This window comes from Nymphaea colorata, chromosome 1 (genome assembly GCF_008831285.2).
Source record: "Nymphaea colorata isolate Beijing-Zhang1983 chromosome 1, ASM883128v2, whole genome shotgun sequence".
Classification (NCBI taxonomy): Eukaryota; Viridiplantae; Streptophyta; class Magnoliopsida; order Nymphaeales; family Nymphaeaceae; genus Nymphaea; species Nymphaea colorata.
The window spans coordinates 17,549,338-17,567,503 of record NC_045138.2 but is presented as its reverse complement, the minus strand read 5'-3'; the positions used below and the strand labels follow the sequence as shown (position 1 = coordinate 17,567,503).

General features: G+C 38.4%; 2 protein-coding genes across 3 annotated transcripts; both read right to left on the bottom strand.

Moving 5' to 3' along the window:
- Positions 1-296: 296 nt before the first annotated feature.
- Positions 297-7,774, bottom strand: LOC116245844 (tryptophan synthase alpha chain-like). 2 transcript variants are annotated; one of them, XM_031617423.2, is made up of 10 exons: positions 7,587-7,774; positions 5,400-5,647; positions 3,883-4,029; positions 3,730-3,795; positions 3,239-3,347; positions 2,393-2,469; positions 1,348-1,425; positions 984-1,061; positions 670-729; positions 297-560 (listed from the first exon to the last, which is right to left on the bottom strand). In XM_031617423.2, the coding sequence occupies exons 2-10, from the start codon at positions 5,598-5,600 to the stop codon at positions 426-428; spliced, it is 951 nt and encodes a 316-aa protein (XP_031473283.1). In that variant the 5' UTR covers positions 5,601-5,647; positions 7,587-7,774; the 3' UTR covers positions 297-425. The 2 variants fall into 2 exon arrangements, with proteins under 2 accessions (XP_031473283.1, XP_031473282.1); XM_031617422.2 differs by having other exon boundaries at positions 7,590-7,767.
- A 5,788-nt stretch (positions 7,775-13,562) lies between these two features.
- Positions 13,563-14,295, bottom strand: LOC116246467 (60S ribosomal protein L27-3-like). Its single transcript, XM_031618359.2, has one exon. It carries the CDS (start codon positions 14,208-14,210, stop codon positions 13,803-13,805), a length of 408 nt encoding a protein of 135 aa, XP_031474219.1. The 5' UTR covers positions 14,211-14,295; the 3' UTR covers positions 13,563-13,802.
- Between the last annotated feature and the right edge of the window lie 3,871 nt (positions 14,296-18,166).

Genomic DNA, 18,166 nt, shown 5'->3' with positions numbered 1-18,166 from the left:
CAGCTTACAAAAATCCATCCGTACTTCCGCTGATCGGAAGATCTGCTACTGTATTGAACATTTCTGCCAGTTACACGCTCACTTGATCATTGCGGTCATCATTACCGAAGGTTTTGTGGCCAGCCAGCAAACTTCTACCTACTCACCTGCATTGCCTGATTTGTGCCATGTCAACGAAATTTTCAGGTAAATTGAGCATCCCAATCTATTCACTTGGAATAGCATCATCGATGTTGTCCATATTGCTGATTCGTTGTCAAAGCAGAACTATTATGTTAGCAATATGCATGTTATGATAATTGGAACCATCTCTTTCAGCTCGTCCATACTAATTCTACCTGTCCAAAGTTCACAATTGCATAAATGCTGGAGACATGACATTCATGATCGACCTGATCAAATTGCTAGGACATTACAAAATTGCATTATGGAAGGGCATCCTTTAAGGACTTGGTGAAAGTCTCGAGATTCTTGAGTCCTTCATCAGGAGACTTTGCCTCAGCCAACACTTTCACCATAGCACTTCCAACAATAACGCCATCAGAACCCCATTCAGCTATCTGCAATAAGAAAACATTTAGTAGTGATTGACATTTACTGCAAGAATATTCAAGTTCTAACAGTTGGATGGTGTGTGTGTGTTTGGGGGGGGAGAGAGACAGAACTAACCTGGGATACATGCTCTGGTTTTGATATACCAAAACCAACAGCCACAGGTTTATCCGTCACCTGAAAGATATGTAGAAAACCGGTTCAATTTGATCACTTTGGAATTGAAATTGACATGCTGTCGGTTGTTATAGAAATTAGGACTTTCGGTGCATAGAATGTTTTGTCAAATAACAAAGAGAATGCGCACTGTGCAGTGAATCCATCTTAGAGTAAGGAGCAACAAAATTAATAATGAGGATGTTTTGTTACCATCTACTTGGAGTAACAACAAAATTGAACATGAAATTCAATGAGGGAAAAGAAGAAAATACCTCCTTTATATCACGAAGAAGAGTCTGAACAGACTCACTCACTGAAGCACGAGCACCAGTGACACCTGTTGAACTCACCTGCATGATAACATCCAAGATCCTTGCAAATTAGTTGATAGATTACCATCCATAATAACATTCATTAGACGGCATGCCCAATCTAATAGGACATTCATTTGAAATGGGTGTGGGATTTCCATTGGCATCCATGTCAAGCCATTTCCAACTAGCGTTCGAACATTTTAGCCTTCCAGATAAGAGAAACTAAGAATCTCAAGTGGATTGAGAAATTTACATTACCATGAAAACAAATAGCCTCAATTATAACTAAAAACTTTGAACTGGAAAAGAGAGAAAAACTTACAAGGTAGAGGAATCCTTGTGAAGCATCAGCTATGGCTTTCATTCGATGCGTTGGTGTAGTAGGCGTCGTCAATAGAACCTTGAAAAAGTTAAGCAAGAATTAGCAAGAACAGCTTGTGATATGTCAGTCACCAACCTTTGTCAATGTGATTCTACAACTTGTCTTTGACAAGCTAACAAAATTAAAGAAAATAACAAGTGCCATTAGAAAAATGAAAAAATTACTCAAAACTAGAAAAAAGAGCAGATAGTCTAGTATCTTGCACTAGAAGATGCATCTGCAGCATTACATCTACTAGCTTATTGACACCATATTGAACCAACATTGCTCTGAAAAGAAAACAACTCAAAGCACATGCAAAATTCAAGTATCATGATTACTCGACTAAGGCGAGATGCTAAAAAACAATCCTAAAAAATGAAAGACAAAAAGGTTCACAAAATACAAAAGCTAGAAAGTATATATTCTGGGACATACGCATTTGACGTTATTCACGGAACACTAGTCTGACGCCATTCATGAATTTAATCCTACATTTGCTCAAAAATCTTCCAACCTCTTTGTTTCACTTATGATTCAACACTACAATATTTTACCAAAGACAACTTTTCAATCACTTATTTGTTCATTCTGTTAGTTGCTTCCCAAATTCGACCTGGATAGTTCAATCACAAACAAAATGACAATAATTTCTGTCATATTTGTATGTCGCTTTCAGATTTACCAGAACATGCCATCTGACCACTTGCATTTATGCATTTTTTGCTCCTAGACATGCATCCTTGTTATTAATAGCTTACATGAAAAGGTAAATTTTCTGTTTCCAGACCAGATTTTACAACACGAGTATCAATCTGGAAGACACATCAATCAGACATTTAGTCTGAAAATCATTTACCATGGATCCAACTTTCTGGGATGTGTGACATTGGTGAAACAACCCTATGGTTCCACCAGTGCTTCATTCCACAATACAATAGTTATGTGGAGGAAGTACAAGGTACGACCATCTGAGTGAAAAAGCTGTCAAAGAATAAATACTTGCCAATTCAATATCCTTTTTGGTGGCTTCTTTTCTCAAAATTTCGGTCTCTTCTAGAGGAACATCCGGAACAACCAAGCCTACAAATTCACCAAATTCAGATAGATCAGAAACATGGACAAGCAATCCATGTTTTGAGATGGATAATAAAGTAGAATTGAAAGAAGCATAATGATGCAAAGAATACAGAAGAATAAAAGCAGGAATTGAGTACTGTAGTACAATCGCTTCCACAGTAAAAAGGACTTAAAGCCAGCCATGACTGATGAGGACACTGATTTTTATGCCAGAGAAAGGAAAGAAAGCCATCCTTTTACAAGGAAAGGAACATCTTTTGTGACTAAGGTAAAATTTTCTGTTCTAAACTCAACAGGATAAAAGATGAAACACAAACCATCAGGTCAAAATGCTAAATTAAGCACATACTCTAAACTAACCAGGGAATGGTAATTTCTCAAGTACTCCAAAGAAAGAATCCTATGACATTCGGTCACCATAATGACACAGGAAACTGGTCCACATAAATGAGCTTTTCTTTTTTGTGCATCCGCACACCAGATTCATCATAAAAAAATCAGCAAACATCTGTGGACAAATATTGAAATCAGTTTGATATTGATTTTAATGCCATATAGGGACAACCAAGCAGGAGAATGTTGAAAAAGCACATGCACAGGAACAGCTATGATTTTCTCCCATAAATTTCATTTGAAGAGAGGAGATGTCTTAGCACTTGAGTCCAAAGTGCAACTCACTCAACAGAGAATAGTTTCGGAAGAAGACTGCAGTATACCATCCTTTTGGAGAAAAAGCAAGGAACTAAATATTCTTAAGCTGAGAATATATTACCCTTGACACTTGCATCGTGTAGGATATCCATGAATTTCTCAACTCCACGTCTCAGGATAGGATTGTAATAAGTAAACAAAGCAACTGGACAAGATATTTGAGGGATGACCTGCTCAGCAAATTTCAACAAGATAGATTAGCACTAGTTCTATATCATTCTCATGAAGTTTATCTTGGTATATAGGACAGAGTATTGAAGAGTCAGAAGCAGCCATGTTGATCAAATATATCAGATACAAGATGAAAGAGACACTATCAGATAATAAAACAGCAACAAGTTTTGAAGTATACAAATTACAGAAGTTTGAACGTTCTGAGAGTTCAAGAGAAGTGAATGCTATTGTCTCAATTTAGGGGAAAAAATGGCACAATCCTTGCTTTAATAAATAGGGCAGACTGTATAGACATCAGAGCAGATCATATATGTGCATTGCTTTACCATCCAAATGCAAATGCATCACAAAGTGTTAATGGCACTTTAAATACAGTACCTCTCTTAGCATAGCAACAATTGCATCAAAATTTGCACCTTTTGCCAGAGCACGTGTAGCAGCTGCCTGATAACACATGCAACACCAACTTATGACCCTCTGAAGAAGCATAAAATGAGAACAAATAACAAAGAAATTGAACAATTCCCAAACCTGAATAACTGGTCCATCAGCCAAAGGGTCAGAAAATGGTACTCCCAATTCAATGATGTCAGAGCCACAAGAATCAAGAACTTTCAATGCTTCTGCAGTTGTTGAAAGATCAGGATCTCCTGCAGTAATATAAGGTATAAAGGCTACCTGTGCATGGTGAGGATAAATTTTAGGAAGGTTGTAAACAGCTACCAAGCTTAAGTATCCAGTAACAGAGTGAATGGCACGTAGATGCTCCCAACATAATCCCACAAGATACCCAACATCATTTTAAAAAGTTAATATCCATCAACTAACAAGAATTTTTTTTCTAAAAGATCCTATTCAATGGATTATAGAAGCAAAAAAGGATAAAAGGAAGAGAAACAAGGATTCAAAGAAGTGGGCCAAGTGGTGTATTTGCTGTTATTCTCCACGCAAAGCAAAACTTCTCCATCATATGGAAAGCCACATCAAGAAAAAAAAAATGCATATCAGAATATATTAGGAAGCCAACTCAAATAGTGACAGGATAAAATGCAAGACATACAAATAGCGTCCTGAATTGGGAGGGCAGCATGTTACCCAGCTCATCCCATGTGTCAGGACTCTAACAGCTCAATCAAACTCATCAAATAGGTTTGCCAAATAAAAGCCAAATCCAAGGAATCGAGTTTGGCTCAGCATGCATCGGCTTGGCTTGTAAACATAATTAATATGTACAAAATGGAAACTTTTACTGCTTACAACCTTGAATCAATGCATTCATTGAGTAAATAACCATGACGTTATACACCCTATACTCAGTTCTCCTTGGCAATAGTTGGACTTGGTACTGCTACAACTCAAATTTATGTATATTGCTTCCTCCTAGCACACAGACTAAGCCTTATCCGAGCAATCACTACAATGTCTTGCATGAATTTTATTCAACAACTAAAGGAGCAATCGAACCACAAGTTTGTTTTGCACATTGAACTAGAAAGCATATGCAGGGTCCAAAATATCACTAAATCAAACGTCCAAATCCACATAGTCATCTCACAGACAAGTAGAAACTGGAACATGTCAAGCAAATGCTCAAATCCACATGCCAACTAAAGAGTCGAAAAAGGGAAATTAGTGGGGAATCCTCATAGGAAGCAACTAGAACTATGAAACAAAACAAATTAACAATTGATGGATCTAAATTGGCTGGAAAAGGACAAGAGACAAAGCATGGTGTACACAAATGCGCAGAAACTAAAGAACAAGGCAACGAATGCATGGAACTCAAAGGAGATACCAGAAACCCAGAGAGAAAAAAATTGGAACTTAAAATAATAACACGACCAAAATGTACAACTAATTACGTGGGAGAACTAAAACTCCAGCAACTAAAGGGCAGGATTGTTAATCATGTCATAGGGGCCTAAGAAAATAGAGAAGTCAACAACCTCGAAATGAGTAAGCGCAATTGAATCAAGCAACAAGAAGTTAACTTGCAGAAACCAAATAAGGAGAAAAAACCCAAATGAGAAAAGGGAAAAAAGACCCACCTTTCCCTGTTTCTTCAACCTAGAGAAGGTCTCTGAAAGGCTCAGGGCAGGAACAGGAGAGGCCTTCAAGGAGGCCATTGTTGGGGAAGAGATGGAAACTGCTATAAACCTCTTGGTGGTGGTTGTAGCCAGAGATGGACAGATCCTGTGCTTGGAAGGCAGAAAACTAATGGTAGTCCTCACTACAAGTGCCATACCCATATACCAGACACTCTCTCACTCTTTTTACACATCCGTCGTCAAATAGCCTGCATAAAAGGGTTTGCCCATCAGGCCCCATTTGATGGCTGCAAAATAAAATACTGAGATAAAAATCCACTAAATAAAATTCTAGAATCTTCTTCCAAGAAAGAAAATCCCAACCCTGTGTTTTTTTAACATGTGAATGATGGGCATGAAACCAATTTCCCAAAAGACCTCATCAGGTGTGATGACTGACGAATGAGAAAAAAGTTCATGGATCAAAAAACTTATCATTGCCAGATTTTCTGATTTAAGCCGTTTGCTCCAAAACCATAAGAACTGCAAAAAACTGTAAAGCTAAAATCTACATCACCTGAGTGCGGGGTGTGGTTGCGGGTGCCGGTGTGGGATGTGGCAAATCTCAAAAATAATTCAGTACGGGTGCGTATATGTATACATATATATAATTTCAACCAAAACTAAATAACAACAAACAAAAATAGTTGGTAGAAATTAAGGTTTAATCATAAGTCATTAGACTCATAACGTTTGTTAGATTTAAAACTCCAAGCACAAACAAAAAAGCTAATGACTATATAACTAAGGAGGAGCGCCAGAAATTGCATATTTATTAAACTTTCAGCCTCATTCAATCATTCCGTAGCATGTAAATCCATAGAAGTTATAGGAACACTAGTGCATTCTGTCAATGAAGTCAGCACTACATGCACCGCAGAAAAATTAGTGAAAAGAGGAACAATAGGCTCGGTGAAAAGATAAACAAAAGCATGGATAATAGGGCAGAAACAAAATTGTGGAATGAAGGGTACATCACCGATTCAACATAGATAACCGATAAGATCGTAAGAATAACACCGATTGAAGATTATGACAAAGTTTTATTAAGAAATTAGATTAGGCGACCACGATTTACAGTAAGGCCCTGAATTTTAGGGGATAAACAAGAAAAATAAATTAAAAAAAAAAAAAACTAAACTTGATTTCGTTTTTTTTTTTTTTTTTGCTGGACAAATAAACCTTGCCGAAGGCTCTCGCTGGACTGAAGCTGTCGCCGGAGGAGCTGACGCCAGAGTGTAGCCGGACAAGAGGCTGATTCGCCAGAAAACAGTAGCAGTCAGAGGGAGCACCGGCTGGACGAGAGGCTGTCGCCGTCTCTATCGCTGTCGCCGGAGATGTCGCTGGTGGTCGTCGGGGGATGGATGCACAGCCCAGATCAGAGGCAGCACTTCAAACAGGGTTTCCTTGATGAAACCCTGTCGCTGGCTCGTCCGGCCTTACGAAATGAAATTTAACAAGTAAAGGATTTCTACCAACTGAAAGCATGGGATTGCTTAAATAGAAACGCCAAGGTGGATAAGGCGACAAGTTTATTTTTTAGATTGACAGTCCTCAATTCAATATCAGTCCACTAACATTCAGTGCATACCCAAATATGGAACAGATTCAGCCATGTCTCATCAAATCCTTGGCTTCCCCATTCTCACATTCTACGCACCCGCGGATAAATCTAGCACAAGTTGGACAATGGACTCAAAAGCAACGATGTTGAATGGACAAGATGCAAATATTTCACTCAAAACCACATTTTTTCTTATGAAACTCAGAAAAGAACGCGCCAATCGGGTCAGTCAAGCCAAACAGTAAAACACAGTATCACATTTTTTTTCTTTCTAAGAAGCGCCCAAGGAAGAAGAACACGCACAGCAGAAAACCAACAGGAACCATGATCACACACGAATGATAGCATGCAACTGAAAAATACCAACACCCACGAAAAGAAACAAGCAGAGAAAAATAGCACCCTTCCAGCTCAATAGAGCCCAACCCGTCAATAAAAAGTTGAAGCCGGTCTGGTAATTCGACACTACGGCGACGGTCTAGGTCGAGCAGATGAAGGGCGGGGGCAGGAGAGGTGTGTGTGTGTGTGTGTGTGTGTGTGTGAGAGAGAGAGAGAGAGAGAGAGAGAGAGTAGAAGAGAACTACTGCCTGCTGAGACCAGAATGAGCAGAAGCAACTTCTTGGAAATGTTGACGGCGCTGTAATTGGCTGCCGATGCAAGCCGTCCTGCTGCTACTGCTCGCAGGGGAAGGTGAAGGGGAACGATGATGAAATTATATAAAATGAAACGGCCGCAAATGGGTGATGTGGTTATATGTCCCTATTTGGTACTTATCGGCAACGTCTACAACTTTCTCTAAAATTGGGTCAATACCATGGATCTGTCTCCATTCCTCAATCACTGTCTACATGCACAAGCTCTCAAATTAAAATTGTCAATTTGTTTGAATTAGGATTCAACGATCGTTCGACTCTCAGAGGGTGTTTAATAGAAACACTAACACAATATTCATGAATCCTTAGTTTGCGAAATTTTCATGCAATACCAGAATTTAGTGTTCCATAAAAGGCCATTTGATTGTTTTCGTAAGGACTTCCTATCTACCACACTACCATCTGTCGTGGATAAGAGTATTTGATTGTTGTCGTAAGGACTTCCTATCTACCACACTACCATCTGTCGCGGATAAGAGTGTTCTTAGATGAACAACATACCATGTCTTTTTTGTCTGACGCTTGTTTCACATGATACATTTTGCTTGTTTTGTTCATTTTATCTTATGCTTGTTCATGTTCTATCTATCGTTTCACATGATACATTTGCTTGTTTTGTTCATTTTATCTTATGCTTGTTCATGTTCTATCTATCTTATCTGTTGTGTCCGATGTTTGCTCACATTCCATCTATTTTGTCTATCTAACGTTTGTTTCATGTTTTATTCATTTGTTTCAACTTCGTCTAATATTTGTCTCATACTTTGTCCATTCTCAGCGATCCATTCAGCGTTTGTGTTGTATTGTTTGTGCACTGGAATGTGTTTTATATATATAACATCTGAGAACATCAAGTCTCCGCTATCCAATCTATAACAAATGGTCCAAATCTCTCCTTTCTCTCTCTCATTTTCTTTCTCTCTCATCTTTCAAAGAGGAGCAGCAATGGCTCCTCCTTTCCTCTACCCATCAATGGGTAAAGGCAAAGGGCAAGCCCGTGGAAGAAGACAGATTTACTCGGTGAAATGATCACCCAAGTTCACGCGAGAGCTCTTCCACTGTGGTACTGGTGGAGATGTTCTTGTACTATTTATAAAATTACACCTTAATTTTAGGAGAGATTACATTGTCATAGTGATTGCTTTTATAAGTTGTTGAGATATGTTCTAATGCTCTTAGATTGTCTTTCCTTGTTAGATTGTTGAGAGCCTCTATCGTCGTCCTCATCTTTAACCGAGCAATCTTCTTAAACAGTTTGGCTGCATGTTGATTGATTGCCTTTGTAATGTGTTGTCTAGCATTCCTTTTTACCCTTCCAACCTTATGCAGGCAGGGCCACCAACGGATTCGAAAGAGAGAGAAAAGAGTGGGAGATCTGGGTGGTCCAATTTCGATTCGATGACTATATATATATATATATATAAGGATTAGAAAGAGAGAGAAAAGAGTGGGAGATCTGGGTGGTCGAATTTAGATTCGATGACTATATATATATATATATATATATATATATATATATATATATATATATATATATATAGAGAGAGAGAGAGAGAGAGTACAAAAAAATAATTTATATTTCAAAAAATATTTCTTACACAAAGAAAACTTAGACAAAAAAAATCTTATAGTTACAACAAAAAGGCAAAAACAGTATTGGTACTGCTGACAACTATACTAATAAGAACAGCTTCAGGTTTCTGGTCAAGATCTATACCCAGAAATAGATTGCAAGGGCTCTCAGGCACCTTCCAAAGCCTATTCATGTATTACCTTTGTAGATTTTCAGTTGGGTTGCATCAAGCAACAAGAATCGGTACGTCTTCCCTCTTTCGTGCCATCAAGTTCACTCTGCAGTACCCATAAGTTGTATGATCAAACACAATGTCACCTAACAACCATACCTTAAGCCACCAATTATATGTATAGGCTAGCAGTATAAACAAACCCAGATGAAGCAATAATGAATTGGAAGAGAAAAGAGAAAGATATGGTCTGTTTTGAACCTCACCTTGTCGCATCTTAAAGAGATCAAAGAAGTATTTAAGGCCAATTCTTAGAAACTATAAGCTTGCATTCCACATTTGTTTAACAGGTCTGACCTTTAACTCAAATTTCACAGCTCACGTATGGAACTTCCCAATGAACAACCATTCAATTCAAGCTTGATACCTAAAAGATCCAAATTTCATATATTACAGTATTGCACACCTCAACAGGTAGGTCACAAGAGGTGAAAAGCATCCGACGTTCTGTCACGTAGAGAAGCTCACACAATCACATTCTTGAGAACAGATCATGTCACAAGATTTTACAGCATTAGTGAGTCTGAATAAGCAGGAAGAACATTGTCGTGTTTATTATGAAAAACACTATCATTGTGACAGGAGGAGATGAGCTGCTTCTAAACGATGACAAATAAAAGAACAGCTGAAAGAATTCTGTTCACTGGAGTTCCAAGGGTAACTAGAGAACAGCGCCATTTGTTCTATTGCCTGTCCTGTTACCCCTGTTCTGTGGACAGTGTTTGGTGGCAACTTAAGGAAACCGAAGGCTCCCTTTCTGTTCCGAGGTAGTGTGTCATCAAACACAGACATGGAACAATCAAACACGATGTTTCGATCAACTTTCAATGCGGTTTTATGACAAAACAAGACTCGAGATCATGTTGGTTTGGTGCACCTAGAAAATGAATATTTTCCATCTACAACATAAACTGGTTCCGTGACAAAACGAAGTGATGAAGTTCTAGTCGTCAAGGGACCACGGTTACCAAGAGAACTGTCTTGTTCAAAAGACGGCAAATCCGATTATTTAAGGGTTTCATATTTGGCATGCAGTTTCACAGTCGAATTTGAATCTGAGCGTGACTACCAACTGGAATCTAATGCAGTTTCGACCCAGATGTTATTTTAGTCTGATCCATTTTTAAAAAACAAAACGTCCAATTTCAAATTCCATAACCATATAAGTCGATTACTTAACCAGGAGATGTCAGAGGCTGATCGAGACCAAAAAAACCGACAGTTTGTGATCTTTCAATAAGCCGATGAGAGGGAAATCCCTTCCTCAATTTATGCCTCGTAACTAAGCTGGATGATGTGTTGGGGACATGCCCGCATCATGAAGCTACTCAACAAGGCAAGAACCAAACAAACCATCCCAAGATTAAAGTATTCAGCCTCCCGAACACATCGAAGCAGGTAGGCTGCGGTTCATGAAGCGTTAAGTGTCGAGAAGTGCCATCATCTGAATTTCGCAAGTGATTGAACCTGACCAAGACGCTGCCATCATCTCTCACGTCCGGGGCGCGCAACATAAACACGTAACAGTAAATGGAAAATACAAAAATTAAGGGTAAATCAAAAGCAACAGAAAACTTCCCCTTCATGCTATATGCGTAATATGGAACCAATAACGAAGAAAGGTTGGAATTCCCAGGCTTCAACTTTCAAAAAATTAAAACAAAGAGAACGGTACATAAAATATCAAAACGTAAATGTCCGGATATATCTAGGAAAAGAACTGTGAAAAATATCTCGTTCTTTCCCCTCAAACAATCCCGGATGACTTTCCATAGAAAATCACTTTTGTTTATGCTCCCGTCTGAACCGAGCCATGAATGTACCAAAGTTCGGCTATTCAGGAAGCAATTTCAATGAATAGTGAAAATAAATTGAATTAAAAGCTATTACTTCAAAGGAAGACCATGTCAAAGGCTGCTGGGAGATCAGAATATTGACCTTTCTTCTGATCCCTCAGTAAGCATCCCTTCATCAATCTACGCCTTGAAAATAGGCTGGATGATGTCTAGGTAGATGCCCGCATGATGAAGCCACTCAACAAGGCAAGAAGCAACAAATCATCTCAACCTCCTGTAGCAGCTTAGCTACACTCTTGTCGAATAGACATGAGAAAGAAAAGGAAAAATTCATGTAAAGTGGCATCAGATAAAAGCTCGATATACGATATGTGAATTTTTATCAGATAGACAACGCAACACTTTAACAACGTACGCCCATAAATCGAAGATTAGGTAGTCAAAATTCAAAAGGTAATCGGTGCCTAGGCGTCACTCGGAAAGAAACAATCAATCTAGAAAAACTTGTATTCAAAATACTAATTTTTTTTAAACAATCAATACAAGACAATAAGTGGTAACTAAAGACTTCAAGTATTTCAATTTTTCTAGGTCATTAATTCAACAAACCAGGAGGTAGAAAAAAAAAAGGGGGGCCAGACCGTGAGACCTATTCAGGTAGCAAAATGATCTGTCCCCCGAAAAGTGATGTTGTACTGAAACATACAAGTTATTAAGCACCTAAACAGCCCTAAAAGCTAGTCTGTATCTTGAGAAACTAGGCAACTTCTGACTACATTACAAAATGATGAACGCATTATATGTAATAAGATATACCCGACGGACGAAGCTAAGACCATGTAAGAAACCATACCTATTGAATAAGGGAATAACCAGGTTTCCTCTCCTCACTCTACCAAAAACAAACCTTAGAAAATAAAACATAAATGATCCTAACTAAGCATCAACTACCATAATATCCATTGCTAATCAACAACAGTAAATGAGCCTAACTAGCATCAAACTCAGAAAACTGCATCTCTCTTCTTTTCAAGAACATACTTCTTCACCAAACCAGTTAGGTATCTTCGAACCAACAGAAAAACCAAATAAACACATGGTTCCTTAAGAAGTTTAGTAGTTCAGCTCATTAGCATGCTAACTATAGGTACAATGCATTTTTGCATCAATAAGTGCCCACTTAATGAATCATCCATTTAATATACATAATTGCACCAGAGGCTAAAGATCAAACCCATTTCACAATCACTGGCTAATACAAATAAACGGTGTCCGGAAAGCCCTAATTATGACCTAAAGCTTCACAGTTTCCCAAGCAACAACTATTCCTCAACAATCTTCAAAATTTCTTAGGCACCGATTAAAATTACAGGTTCCCCCGACATTCAGCTTTTGAAGCAATTCCCACCTTTACCAGTAATGCCAAACCAACTTCCATCACAATTCCAAAACAAACATATTCAAAACGATAATGACCCCATCTGCAATTTATATATCCACTGACTTTTCCTTCAAAAAATTATCACCACAAACTGACAATGAGCCACAAATCTACGCTAGTGAAATCAGGCTCTTTGGGAGAAAAGTGAAAACAAAAAGAATACAGATAAACACCTTCCCACAAGTTTGAGTCTTTCTTAATCTAACACGCTGAAATTAATTTTCAACATCAGAAACATCATGATTCTAGCTGGAAGATCTAATTCTAGTTAGGCACTAATCCACTAAAGCCGAGTTGCTTTTGGACAATTGCTAGAAGTGCGGGCAAGTTCTTATTAGAAAAGAGAACCAAGCATAAACCTTATAGGAGAACATACAATTTTTGGAAAATAAGTCCATAGCATAAAAAAACAAATTACGTAGGGAAAAGCGATAATACCAATTACCGCGTCAACTTTTAATCACAGTTATTGCTTTATAGCGATATAACACGTGGGGTCACTCATCCAGAAAAGAAGAAAACATATGAACATTGTACACATTCAGCAGGAGAAACTAACAATCTTTTGAAGTTTTTTTTTGTTTGATAAAAAAAACCAGAAACACAAGTAAGAAGAACTCAGGGGCACGGTGATTAGTCTCACAGCATTTAGAAATAGTTACTTCTACAAATATGGAACTCAAAATACCCAACGAATCATCAAGACATCAGAAAAAGAGCCGCACACGATCATCGAACTAAACAAGAACAATGGGAATTAACGTTCGGTGAACCAAAATCCAAATATTAGGACACTCGGCCAGACTCTTTCTTTAAAATCTAACGCCTATTGATCATTCTAAACATAACATCATAAGAACACATCTTAACTGAGCAAAATCTAAGCTTCAATTTAATAGAAGTAGCCGGACAACAAAAATCAAAATCTCTAGACATCATGATATAGGAGAAGAACACTATCAGATCTTAAACAGTAATCACCAAACCCTAAAAGACAAACAATGAAGAGTTCGGAAACGTTCGTCTTAACTCATATTGGGTCAGAGACCGCGACCAAAAAAGAACAAATGAGATGAAAAGGACTGAAAGGAATGAACCGCCGATTTCAGAATCGGAGCTTGGTGAAGAACCACCTGTTCTTCCCGGATTTGAACCTGTCCTCGAAGCGGGCCTTGGCCTCCTTCGCGGCGGTGACCTTCTTATCATGGGACTGGAGTGCGTCGAGCGTGATGACGTCCTTCAGATCGACGTCCAGGGTGTACCGGGTAGGCATGATGTGGTTGTAGTTCACAAGCTTGATGAAGACCTTCACACGCGACTTCTTGGCCGTCTTCTTCGCCGAGTCCTTGCGGATAACCTTCTTTGGGTACTTGAGGAGGCCGGCGACGAGGCAGTGGCCATAGGGGCGGTCGCGCGTCCCGTCGTCGAATGGCCGGACGATCACCGCCTTCCGGCCCGCGAATCGGCCCTGGAGGATGATCACGGCCTTGTTCTGCTTCAAAAACTTCACCATCTCCACTCCCTCGCTCTCTCTCTCTCTCTCTCGCTAGCTCGCACGCCCGCTCTCACGCTAGGGTCTGGAGGGAGGAGATACGAGAAGTTAGGGTCTCTAATTTATGGCGTTCCTGACAAGAGTAATTTACCTTGTTGCCCAGGAAAATCTTTGTTAAAGACGAGGGAAGTCGATAATATAAAATTTCGGGTCTTTTAAAAGGATCCGAGATCCATATCTGACCCGGCAAACCCATCCTGCCCCATGAATTTTGTATGTTCAATTACAAAATTTAGCTAAGGGCACGAAATGAATTAAGGCGCTTTTGGGGCTGTTTGGCGACCGTAAAAAATTTATTATTTGTATTATAAATCTGTCTTAAAAACAAAGCAAATTTAAAAAACATCGCTACAAGTGTTTCTTGAATTTATTTATTTTTTTAAAGTCGATTCATAAGACAGTAATAATGTCTAACTATTGTCAATCGGCCCCAAACCACAGACTTTATGTCCCATAAAACATTTGGTCTACACAGATACATGGGGGATAACATGTCTCTTCTATCATAATTCACTAAAAAAGATTGCCCGGCCTTTTCAAGGACACAGTTTATCTCGAAAAATCTACCCAATGAAGCTTATATGAGTTTCACCAATGTGCAAACACGGGCTAAGACAGATACCCACTAAGATCAAACCAATGAAAGATTGCATGGTAGTGGTGACTATGATTCTGATCGTTAGATCTCTTTAATACCGTAACAGCTTTCTTACATATTCACATGTTCGGATTTGAACATGAACAAACAAAAGTCATATCTGAATTTGAATCTAAAATATAATTTCACAATCTGAATTTGATTTTTACATTCACGTCCGAATCCAAATTTTCAACCGAATTTGACCAATCTTCAGAATGTAAGAGCACTAGATATAGGATATTTACTAAATATGTTTCAAATCTGAAATTTGACCATGTATATGTGAATCCAAATCCAATAGAATGTCATTCCTTAAATTTGAATGTGATCCAATTTCTTAATGAGATATTAAGGGGGTGTTTGAATGCCACCCTCTAAAACTTGGTTTTACAAAAACCAAGTTTTGTGGGAACTTGGTTACTAAAAGAGTTTTTGCAACCTAGTTTGCATGTTTGGGTGACCAGGTGAAAAACCAGGCATTCACTATTTAAAAGCAGGTTATTGTTTTTCTTCCTAGATCCCCTTGTAAGGCTTGTTGGAAAACTCGTTGTTGGACCTGAATAATTGTTCTTTGTTGTTCTAAACGAATGAGATTTCCAATTTTTGACATGGAATTAGAACATGAAATATCTTTTTAAGCAAGTCTTTCTTCTTGTTATAAGTTCATTGAAAATTATAAGTGGACTTTTCGTGTCGTCTTAGAGACAGTGAGTCCCGGACTTGGTAGCTCGAGGTCGACTTGGCTAAGGTGCGAGCAGATTTTCTGAGGCGGCTTACCGCATCGGAGTTTCCGCACGACTCAACAACGCCTACCAGTCGATGCTAGGATGTGAAAACACTTCTTCACAAAACAACATTTTCTTGTCATCCAAACCCTTTTCAAAAGTGGTTTTGGAGGCAATTCCAAAACCAAGTTTTGAAGTGGCATACAAGTGCCTCCTAATCCTTTTTGAAATGGTTCATTGGAGATCCGATCCTAATCAGATATATTGACATCTCTACGTGCACTATTACCGACAGAGGTTTGGATGGTTATCTACCTTTGTCACTCCTGATATCAAGCTAACGCCATGGGTTTGTGGACTTGCGACCATAGTAAAAGAAAACACAATTTTTTCGAAAAAAACGTGATAAATTAACTAGTTGTTTAAAGCTTTAAAAAAACATGTTTTGGGGAAAAACGTTAAGAAAAAAAAAAACACGTTTCAATGCGTTTTTTGTATTTTTTTAGTTTTTTTTAGTTTTTTAATGTAAAATAGTTTTTTTTATTTTCTATTTTTTATATGTTGCAAATCTATTTATCTTTTGATGTTTGTGTTATTAGTTTCTCACTTGCCGTTTAAAATTTCAAGACGTTATTACTGACTACGCTTGCGACTTAATCCATGAATCTCTATGCCTAAAAGGGATGACGAGAAGTCCTTTCTAATGCCCTTCCATCTTCCATTCTCTTCACTGAAGACTGGATTCTGTTTTTTATTTGCTAGTAGTTAATTCCCATCAGCCAACCATGGTTCATTGGATTTTCTTCTTCTCTTTTTGGCAGATGTATCTGCTAGTTAGTTGCATTTGTGTGTTTTCCACAAGAACTTTGACTTTGCAGTTAAACAATTTGTTGAGTTTCAGAAAGAGCGTCAAAATCATTAAAAGCATTCCCATGGTTATTCTCAAGGGGAGTTAGAGGCTTACGACTCGCGGAATGAAAAAGAGCCGGAAAGCCCTCCCGTTCTCCCTTTTTGATATTTCGAGTTGCATCGGCACTAATAATAATAGTGGTGCACCATTCAACTTAGGTACCATACTCCACCTCTTAAAACACGAATGCACAGCATCCGTAGGAATCAAACTATATGTGCCTCTTCACGTGCTCCTGACCCAACCTAATGAGATACTACTTTGGTTATTTAAGAGAGAGAAAATTCACTAAGTAAGCCTGGTTTGAGGATGAATGGTGCTCTTATTTGGTAATTTGAACCAAATAACTAATTTATTAAAAACACATATTGTGAACAAATGGGTCTATGTCTGTATCAATGTGAAAGGAAATAAATAACGAAGCTGATGTATATCTTAACCTGATTCAAACACGAAAGAGAGATCCATTTGAGTGTTTGCCCATGAAAATGGATATCTTTCATCGAGCATGGTAAAGGGTCTTAATCTAAAAGCTTTCACAACATTGAACACGAATCGAAACGGACCAGCTCTTCCAACATGACTTGATCCATATCTAGGATCTGCAGGTTGTCTTTGGACTTGGTCCACGTGGGTGACATAATCGCCCGATTTTGGATATGGGTATGCTATGCTGATCCGAAAACTAGGCGTGGATCAAAGCTCGACCCGTTTGCGTGCATCAGATTTGAGGTCTGATTTGTTCTAAACCGACCTAAAAACTGACCCATTTCTTCAGTTACTTCTAGCCAAATAAAGCGTGTCTGGTTAGGTTCATGGATCCATTTTCTCGTTCCAGCAGCACTGGAACGCACACTAGGCCGCGTAGTAGGCAACATCTTGAGACGATAAACTATCTGCAGGCTCCAGAGAGCTTACTTCATAATCTATTACGATTCAGAGAAATAACGCATTGAGACGTGACAACAACCACCCTAGCAGGGGCAAAGGGAAGGAGAGCCTGCATGGGCCTTGGCCCCACCCCCTCTCCCCCTCTTTATATTTTTAAAACATTAAAAATTTATGTGCAAATCTAAAAAAAATTAGTTTAATACATATAAAAAATTCGAAATTTTTATTTCGGCTCTTGTTAAAATTTTAAAACTATAGTTTGGCCTCTGTGACAAAAAATTAATGGCTTCGCCCCTATGCTACGCAACCCCTTGGGACATACTTATGAAGGGTCTGTTGTACTTATTTTGCTTGTTTCAAATACTTGTGTATCCGAAGAAAATTCTTGATATTGCGTTCATATTTTTGCGGAACTTCCGCTGCATGAAAAATTGCTGAGATGGTGCTTCTGGAAGCTTCGTTTGTAAGAGAAATGAGCTGAAACCAGGGCTAGTTACATCTATTGTTCATAACATTAGCAGCAAGATGAATAAAAAAGTTCTAATTGCAATTTTTACGTAATCAAATTCCCTTAGGGCCCGTTTGATGGCCTGGAAGAGCACTGTAACTGAATCAAAATTTTAAAATTTTTCTTGTTTATCAAAGGTAGAAAAATACTTTTTACCGTTGAGGTTGGAATCGGAATTTTTTCTTTCGGAAAAATGTTTCCACCGCGAGAGGTGGAAACATATTTCCGGTTTTTTTTTTTGCC

What these genes read in the sequence shown, in the direction of transcription:
- LOC116245844 (XM_031617423.2), bottom strand. Translation starts at nt 5,600, where the DNA reads ATGGGTATGGCACTTGTAGTGAGGACTACCATTAGTTTTCTGCCTTCC. An exon ending in ACACGATGCAAGTGTCAAGG is followed by an intron (nt 2,470 to 3,238) that starts GTAATATATTCT and finishes GTGAATTTGTAG; the next exon opens with GCTTGGTTGTTCCGGATGTT. An exon ending in TTCTTCGTGATATAAAGGAG is followed by an intron (nt 730 to 983) that starts GTATTTTCTTCT and finishes CATATCTTTCAG; the next exon opens with GTGACGGATAAACCTGTGGC.
- LOC116246467 (XM_031618359.2), bottom strand. Translation starts at nt 14,210, where the DNA reads ATGGTGAAGTTTTTGAAGCAGAACAAGGCCGTGATCATCCTCCAGGGC.